General features: G+C 38.1%; 2 protein-coding genes across 4 annotated transcripts; one reads left to right on the forward strand and one right to left on the reverse strand.

The window, feature by feature from the left end:
• The first annotated feature begins 420 nt into the window (after positions 1 to 420).
• On the forward strand, positions 421 to 3,895 carry LOC106319179 (probable LRR receptor-like serine/threonine-protein kinase At3g47570). Of its 3 annotated transcripts, none has more exons than XM_013757431.1 (3): positions 421 to 513; positions 636 to 3,277; positions 3,373 to 3,895. In XM_013757431.1, the coding sequence occupies exons 2-3, from the start codon at positions 643 to 645 to the stop codon at positions 3,732 to 3,734; spliced, it is 2,997 nt and encodes a 998-aa protein (XP_013612885.1). In that variant the 5' UTR covers positions 421 to 513; positions 636 to 642; the 3' UTR covers positions 3,735 to 3,895. The 3 variants fall into 3 exon arrangements, with proteins under 3 accessions (XP_013612885.1, XP_013612886.1, XP_013612884.1); XM_013757432.1 differs by lacking the exon at positions 421 to 513 and having other exon boundaries at positions 533 to 865; positions 1,109 to 3,277; XM_013757430.1 differs by lacking the exon at positions 421 to 513 and having other exon boundaries at positions 533 to 3,277.
• Positions 3,896 to 3,902: 7 nt separating this feature from the next.
• LOC106319180 (copper-transporting ATPase RAN1-like) lies at positions 3,903 to 8,903 on the reverse strand. Its single transcript, XM_013757434.1, has 9 exons — positions 8,411 to 8,903; positions 7,060 to 7,668; positions 6,437 to 6,866; positions 6,021 to 6,346; positions 5,883 to 5,941; positions 5,466 to 5,808; positions 5,136 to 5,318; positions 4,633 to 4,890; positions 3,903 to 4,530 (listed from the first exon to the last, which is right to left on the reverse strand). Exons 1-9 carry the CDS (start codon positions 8,738 to 8,740, stop codon positions 4,060 to 4,062), a joined length of 3,009 nt encoding a protein of 1,002 aa, XP_013612888.1. The 5' UTR covers positions 8,741 to 8,903; the 3' UTR covers positions 3,903 to 4,059.
• Positions 8,904 to 9,379: the final 476 nt, after the last annotated feature.

Raw genomic sequence — 9,379 nt, forward strand, 5'->3', positions numbered from 1 at the left:
TCCGTCCGTGAGATGGGCATTAGCCATGGGCGGACAGGGGCGTTATAAAATGTTTGATTATTATGAGTTTATCAGACTCACTAAATAAATAATTTTTTTCTAGATGTATGTTTATATATTTTGTGGATTCAAGATATAATGAGCAAACATTTTTTTTTAATGAGCAAACATTTGACCCAAAAAAGTAAGATATAATGAACAAACGATGTAAAAAAGGATAAAAATTTCTAAGTTGTATCACTTTGGAATATATAATACTTTTACCAGATGAGTTTTAATTTATGCTGGAAGGAATCATGCTCGTTAAAAATAAAGATTGATACATGGTAGAAGTCAAATGAACAAGAATCTCAAAGATCACACGGTTTCCATTATAAAAAGTAAACCCATAGTGAACGTTCCAAGATAAAAGTAGAAAGACCTTTATGACTACTGAAATTTTTGACTATAAACAGAAAACCGAAGATAAAAGTAGAAAGACATATGACTACACGATTTTCTACAATTTTCTTCGTACGTCTTTTAAGTTTCATTATTATCACAAGGAGAAGGCATTTTGTTTTTGCAATTTGTTTGTCTCTTTGTATTCCTTTCCAGCAAAAAAACATGAAACTCTTTCTTTTACTTTCTTTCAGTGCTCTCATGTTACTGGAAGCATACAAGTTTACCGATGAAACTGATAAGAAATCGTTGCTCGAGTTCAAGGCTCAAGTATCTGAAGGCAGAAGATCTGTCTTGTCCTCATGGAACAACTCATCCCCTCTATGCAACTGGACAGGGGTTACATGTGGCCGGAAACACAAAAGGGTTACTGGTTTGGACATCGGAGGATTGCAATTAGGTGGGGTAATATCACCATCTATCGGTAATCTTTCGTTTCTCATATCACTTAATCTTGAAAATAACTCTTTTGGTGGAACCATCCCTCAAGAGGTTGGAAACTTGTTTAGACTTCAACACTTGTTTATGGGATTTAATTACCTCGAAGGAACGATTCCAGCTGGTCTTTATAACTGCTCTAGATTATTGACCATTGATTTATTTTCAAATTTCATTGGACAAAATGTTGGTTCAGAAGTAGGATCATTGACGGAACTTGTTGTTTTAGATCTTGGTCTAAACAAATTGAATGGAAAGCTCCCTACATCTCTAGGAAACTTGACATCCCTCAGAGAACTTGGCCTAGGAGATAACAATATAGAAGGAGGAATCCCTGACGATATGGCTAGGCTGGCTCAAATGGTAAATTTTGATTTATCAGTGAACAGTTTCTCAAGTGTTTTTCCTCCTGTGGTTTACAATTGGTCCTCACTTGAGTATTTGAACATTTTTAGAAATGGTTTCTCTGGGAACCTGAGGCCTACTTTTGGTAATTTACTACCAAACTTACGAGGGTTATATATCGGAAACAATTCTCTTACTGGTGCCATTCCAACAACACTTCCCAATATCTCAACTCTTCAAGATTTAAGAATGGAAGTTAACGGTCTAGTTGGAAGTATTCCTCCGGGTTTTGGAAAACTACGGAATTTGAAATCCATATCACTTCATAGTAATTTTTTGGGAAGTAACTTTTCTGGAGATCTTGACTTTCTTGATGCTTTAACTAACTGCACCCAGCTGCAAAGCATAAGTGTGGCTAACAATACACTTGGGGGTGACTTGCCTACCTCCATTTCCAATCTATCAATCAACCTCATGGAGTTAACCCTTCAAATGAACTTTATTTCTGGAAGCATTTCTCGTGACATTGGGAATCTCATAAGCCTACAATCACTTTGGTTGGGAGAAAATATGTTAACAAAAACACTTCCAACCTCCCTTGGGACGCTTTCGGGATTGGTAGAATTAAGTGTCTATTCAAATAAAATGTCAGGAGAGATACCATTTTCTATAGGAAACATTACTCGGTTAGAAAAACTCTATTTGTCCAACAATAGTTTTGAAGGAATCATTCCTACAAGTCTCGGTAACTGTAATTATTTATTACAGTTATATGTTGAGAACAATAAGTTGAGTGGGACTCTACCTCTAGAGATTCTGAAGATTGTACGCCTTGTTGTCCTAAGCATATCAGACAATTATTTGACCGGATTTCTACCAAAAGATATCGGAAGACTTGAAAATCTTGTTATGCTATATGTTGAGCATAATAAACTATCAGGAAAGCTCCCAGAAACTTTGGGAAAGTGTTTCTCAATGGAAGAACTTCAGCTGCAAGGAAATTTTTTTGAAGGAACCATTCCAGACATAAGTGGGTTGGTGGGTGTTAAAGAGGTTGATTTCTCCAACAATTACCTCTCCGGAAGCATACCAATATATTTTGCAAACTTTAACTCGTTGGAGAATCTCAACCTATCTATTAACAACTTCGAGGGAAAAGTGCCAACAGAAGGAAAGTTCAAGAATGCTACTATAGTTTCAGTATTTGGAAACAAAAACCTATGTGGAGGCGTCTTGGAATTGAAACTAAGTCCATGCTTATCGCAAGAACTTGAGAAAAGGGCGAAACACTCATCTCTTTCAAAGAAAGTTGTGACTGGAGTAAGCATAGGTGGCTCTGTATTTATGATATTTTCCATAGCTTCAGTTTCTCTTTGTTGGTTCAAAAACAGAAAGAAGAACAAAACAAATGCAGAAACTCCGTCCACCGTTGGGACTTTCCATGAACAGATAAGCTATGGAGATCTTCGAAACGCAACAGATGGTTTCTCTTCAAGTAATTTGATGGGGTCAGGCAGCTTTGGTGCAGTGTTTAAAGCATTGCTTCCAGCAAAAAACAAGGTTGTTGCAGTGAAAGTTTTAAACATGCAGCAACGTGGAGCAATGAAGAGCTTTATGGCAGAATGTGAATCCTTGAAAGACGTAAGGCATCGTAATCTTGTGAAGCTGTTGACGGCTTGTTCAAGTATTGATTACCAAGGAAATCAATTCAGAGCTCTGATCTATGAGTTCATGCCAAATGGAAGCTTGGATATGTGGTTACATTCGGAAGAAGTGGAAGAGATTCATAGACCATCAAGAACTTTGACACTTCTTGAAAGGCTTCGCATAGCGATAGATGTTGCTTCTGTTCTGGATTATCTTCATGTTCATTGTCATGAAGCTATAGCTCATTGTGATCTTAAGCCAAGCAACGTCCTTCTAGACAATGATCTAACTGCGCATGTTAGTGACTTTGGTCTAGCTCGGATCCTCCTTAAATTTGACCAGGAATACTTTCTCAATCAACTCAGCTCTGCTGGAGTCAGAGGAACCATCGGCTATGCTGCACCAGGTAAAACTATCCCATGTCTGTAATGTTTTAATTATTAAAAAATAGTATAAATTCCTTGATTGCTATTATTTTTGATTATATGAACTATGGTACAGAATATGGACTAGGAGGGCAGATATCAACACACGGAGATGTGTATAGCTTTGGGATTCTTGTTCTGGAAATGTTTAGTGGGAAACGACCAACCAATGAGGTGTTCGGAGAAAACTTTACCCTATGTAGCTATGTCAAATCTGCATTGCCAGAGCGAGTATTGGAAGTCGCAGATGAATTTATTCTTCACAGCGGCCTTAGAATCGGCTTCCCTGCAGCCAAGTGCTTGACGCTGGTTTTTGAGGTGGGACTGAGGTGTTGTGAAGAATCTCCAGTGAGCCGGTTGGCAATGAGTGAGGCTGTAAAAGAATTAATCTCAATCAGAGAGAGTTTCTTCAGATCCAGAAGAAGAGCTGCGCGTTGAAGTGTTTGTCCTTCCCTCCACAAACTTGAAGACTTATTTGATATAATTGTCATGTATATTATGCTTGAACGTTTTGAATGTATGCTATCTTGCTGTGTAATTTTCTGACACTGGATGAATGTTGTTTGACCAAGTTTTTTTTGTAATTTCTTACATTTCACATTCAGCTGTGTTTCAAAATACAAATTAAAGAACCATATTTTTACAACAAAGGCCGAGACATTCTCTTACAGACAGATAAGAACCATCTCAAGACCAATATATTCGTGGTTACATGATTACAATAACAACCAAAATAAACAAAAAAAAAGTAAATAAAAATCATTTACTCATTTGCCATAATAGTGTTAAGACTTGGCTTCTTGTATCTCCTAAGAAGCAAAGAAGAGCAAACTACACTAACCGAAGAGAGTGCCATGCATGCTCCGGCGGCCCATGGCGGCAGTTGCACTCGCAAAAGCGGGAAGAACACTCCTGCTGCTATAGGGATCGACACTACGTTGTAAGCCATGGCGAAAACGTAATTCATTCGGATTCTTGTTAAAGTTTTCCTTGAGAGATCGATGGCTATAATAACATCTTCCAAGTTGTTTCTCATCAGAACGTAATCAGCTGCTTCTATCGCTACATCAGTCCCTGCACCGATAGCCATTCCCACGTCCGCAGCGGCTAGAGCCGGCGAGTCATTGATTCCATCTCCAACCATCCCCACCGTGCTTCCGTCTTTTTGCAGTGAACGGACCACTTCTGCTTTCCCTGCCGGCATTACTTCCGCTCTCACGTCTTCGATACCAACCTACTCATGCCACACACAAAAAAAAAAATTAACCGAGATATAAAGAACTACAGTAACCAAATTAAACAGGAACCAAACACAAAGAAAGGAAATGATTCTAACCTCTTTGGCCACTGCTCTTGCTGTTCTCCAGTTATCACCTGTAACCATTATGGATCGAACGCCCATTCTACGGAGAAGCTCCACAACCATAGGGGCTTCTCGCTTTAGTGGATCAGCAATTCCCATCACGCCGACCAGTTCGCCACTATAGGCTATAATGACTCCCGTCCTTGCGCCTTCTTCAAGCTCCCCAACAAACTTGTCAACGTGGTCGGGGATGGTTATGGAGTTCTCCGACATAAGTTTACGGTTTCCCACCTAACCCAAGAAAAAATATTTTCTTTCAGTTAATTAACACATAAACAAAAGCAAAAGAATTTGAGCTCTTAGTCATGTACCTACATACTTGGTCCAAACCATATATTATATCAATTTTTTTTTTAGTGTTCCAGAAAAGGAAGTTGATATGATATATGGTTTAGACCAGTCCTATAAGATGTACAGGACTAAAAGCTCAAAACCTCCTACGCTTTAAAAAAGTATATATCTCTATTAATCCAAACCAGAATCATCTTGTTGTTGACTAAGCACTGAATCCCTTTTCCGGGAAGAGCAGAGAAATCTGATGTATCGAGTAACCATCCAGAGTTTTGAGACTCTTTGCCGTCTTCAGCTGATTTATCAGTGGAGTGGAACTGGCTAGCGTAGTCCACTATAGCTTTTGCCAAGGGATGTTCACTGCTAGCCTAAGGAAATCAAGAGACACAAGTGAAATGATGTTAAATTGTTAATGATTAAAAGTCTCAGTTAGTTGAAGAATTAATAAACTAATACAGAAGAAGCTAACTATTCACTGAGAAACTAAAGAAGCTAATAAAGAATATTGAACTTACCTCAGCTGAACCAACAAGTGTGAGGAACTCTCCACGGTCCATCTCTGAGAACACTTTTGCGGTTGTAACGGTAGCTTTCCCTTGAGTTAAAGTGCCTGTTTTGTCAAATATTATATATTTCAGTTTGTGAGCTTTCTCCAATGCATCACCTCCTTTGATCAGTACCCCATTGGTTGCACCAACTCCTGTTGCCACCATAACAGCGGTGGGTGTTGCCAAGCCAAGTGCACAAGGACAAGCAATTACGACAACAGATATTGAGAACATAAGCGAGAACACAAAGTGAGTTCCGTTTTCCGGTATCCATTCTTCTGGGTAACCTCCAACAGCTCCAGCAATTGACCTACAAAATCATTTGATTCTAGAAATGAGAACAAACTAAGAGAGATTGGTAAAAGCTAAGGTACTGAATCTCACCAGCCCACTAAGGTGATCAACGACAAAGTAACCACTACCGGAACAAAGATACTTGCAACCTACACATGAGAAACACAGAATATATTTTATGCCTGTTAATAATTATATCACAAACTAACAGATGACACGACTACTTACATAATCTGCAAATTGCTGGATAGGAGCTTTAGACATTTGTGCCGTCTCGACCAAACTTATGATCTGGCTTAGAACTGCATCAGATCCCACTTTTGTAGCTTTAATGTGAAGAGCACCATGCGTGTTAATAGTACCTCCAATTACTGGTGAACCAACCTCTTTAGAAACAGGAACTGATTCACCAGTCACCATACTTTCATTGACGTAACTTGAGCCCCACACAACAACACCATCTGCAGGGATCTTCCCACCAGGAACAACTTTTAATGAATCACCAGGCTGAATCAGCAATGCATCTATCTCCCTTTCCCCTACAAACTTCTCTCCTATAAAATAGAAGAAATAAATGGAAATAAACATTAAAAACTTAAATACTATTACTACTAAGTAAAGATAGGATTAGGACAAGTAACTACCTTTGCCTTCAATTAGTAAAACCGCTGTTGCTGGAGTAAGTTGTACTAGTTTCTTCATAGCATCTGAAGTTTTCCCCTTTGCAAGAGATTCCAGATACTTTCCAAGTAAGACAAATGTTATCAACATAGCGCTTGCGTCAAAGTACGTTGGTGACCAAAACCCAGTGACTGCACCATATAAAAGAGCCCCAACAGAGTAGAAGTATGACGCGGACGTGCCCAGAGCGACCAGAACATCCATGTTAGTTGAACCATTTCGAAGAGCTCTCCATGCAGCAACGTAGAAGCGCTTACCAATAACAAACTGAATAATACTTACCAAGCCCCATTTAAACCAATCACTCATCATGAAAGGTCCACATCTCCATACCAGTACGTTATTCAAAGCAGCAATGTAGGGGCAGATTACTTGGATACAGAAGAGAGGAATCTGGATCAAAAAAAAAATATTGTATTAAATGACATAAGATAACAGATTTAAGACGGTGAATTCCCGGGCCGGCTCTAAGATTTTTGAGCCATAAAAAAATTATTAAAAACTTTATAAGAAAATTTATTATTATTTAGAGGTTTATATCTATGTATATAAATTGGTGTGTGCATTAGAAGATAAAAAAACTCACAGCCAGAGAAAGACTGCAGATAAAACGACGAAACATTTTCGAAGCCTCTCCAGTATCTTTGGAAGTCAACCTTTCGTAAGGGCTCATGGCACGCAACTTGAACTTCCCATAACCTTCTCCCTCAATATCATCAACCAACGTTCTCGAATTCACAACCTCCGGATCAAACACCACATCAAGCTCTCCTGATAAACTGTCAACGCGAAACTGTCTAACCCCGTTCAATCGGGTAAGTATACCTTCAAGAACCTGAGCGTCAAGCTCGTTTAGCACACCATCAACTCTTAAAAGGAGTTTGTCCTGCTGATTGCTCTGCACAAGGGACCCCTCGAAGCCAGCATCTTCGATCGCAGTTATAATATCATCTTTGTTGATTATATTTGGGTCATACTCAACTTCTCCCAACGATGTAGCTAAAGCTACCACTGCTCTTTTAACGCCAGGAAGGTCTTTTAGAATGCCTTCAACTGAGTTAACACAAGCTGCGCATGTCATGCCTCCAACAGTAAATTGTCCCACTAAAGTTGTCTTCGTCCCGGCAGTAACAGGATCTGCTAGAATCTCTGCCTCAAATCCGGCATCCTCTATAGCCTCTTTAATGTCCTCTTCCTGCATTAGAAAGAAAATAAATAAAGATGAAATCATCGGGAAATAAATAAAAATGAAAACAATTAATTTAAAGAATAGGCACGGGCTTTCGGATAACCATTCGAGTTTAAATCGAAGTTTGGGTTTTTGGAATTTTCCTATTTAGTCTCCTAAGCCTTTTCGGATTATGTATATGTTCATGTCAGGTTCGGTTAAATTTAGATAGATTTTATACTACTGTAAAATTAATTTGGGTTCTAATTTTTTTTGAGCTTGGTTAATAATACTTCATATTCTGCATTTTAAAATATTCTATCAAAACAATATCAAATTAAGTATTTAATTATTTAGTTAGAATTTGAATGGATACGAATTTATATTCGATTTGCTATTTTAGGTTTTCCTAATATTCAGGTATTTTTTTAAATGTCCTTCCGGGTTTGAGTTGGGTTTGATAATATCCATGATCCGAAATATTATTTTACAAAATCTATTAGGGTATTTCATCAATGAAATATGAAGTTGAGTTATTAAGTTCGGGTTATGTTCGGATTTTGGGTTTGATAATATCCATGATCCGGAATACTATTTTACAAAATCTATTGGGGTTATTTTATCGATCAAATACGAAGTTGAGTTATTAGGTTCGGGTTGTGTTCGGATTTTGGGGTTCACTTAAAGTTTAAGTGTTCAGGCCGAAGAAAGGAAACAACTAATATTTTTTTGGACAACAACGAAAACAATTAATTAAAAAGAGAAAAACCTTGATTAATTTGGGGTCGAAAACGACATCGGCTCTGTTCTGTAGTAAAGCGACAGAGGCTTTGAAAACGCCACTAACGCTCATCAAAGCTCCTTCGACAGCATTAGAACAAGCAGCACAAGTCATACCGGTTATTCCGACCTGAATCTTCTTCAAACCGGAATCTCCGCTTCCACCCTCTATCTTACTCAGAAAATGAGCGTTCTCTTCGTCGTCATCATAGGAATCAAGAAGACGAACTCCCTCCATCTCTTCGTTCTCCGCATCCGAAGAACCAAGGCTGTGTCCGGTGATCCGTGTAAGCTGTATATCTCGTCTACTCGGCGCCATTTTTACGTTTGTGAGATTCCGACGTCAAGCAGACGGAGAAAATGGATCAAATTGATGAAGAAGGTGAAAGAGGAGAACTTCTTCCGCGATTGATGTTTGAATTTCTGAGACTCATTTGTTTCCTTTTAAAGTATAAAAAAATTAGAGGATTACTTTTTGTGAGATGGAGAAAAAAAATAGATTATTTTTTTACTGGCAGAATCTATTTACCCGAGTGATATATATAGGAGACCTTTTCGGTTTAGAGGAAAAATAAGGAAAATGAAGCTTTCTGTGGGGATCAATCAAACCTACGGCCTCGGGATTAAAAGTCACGCACTCTACCATTGGGCTAAGAGGGCTTTAATGTTTACATACCATTCTTATGATATATCATAACTTTTGAACTATATATTATCACGAGAAGAGGACATGCTATTTTGTTATTATAAATGAATTCAGGATATATGATTACCCCAGTTTCGTAAAAGCCGGATAAAACAAAATTAATCTTGTTAAGATTTGAGAGAAGATTTATGAGAATGTGTTGTATATTTCTTATTGCTTACATCACTATATATAGTGGTTCATACAAGGTGGAGTCAAATGGAAAATTGATTACAAAGATAATCTACATAATGACGACTAAGGTTGAATGGG

Source organism: Brassica oleracea, chromosome C9, assembly GCF_000695525.1.
Source record: "Brassica oleracea var. oleracea cultivar TO1000 chromosome C9, BOL, whole genome shotgun sequence".
In the NCBI taxonomy this organism is placed as follows: domain Eukaryota; kingdom Viridiplantae; phylum Streptophyta; class Magnoliopsida; order Brassicales; family Brassicaceae; genus Brassica; species Brassica oleracea.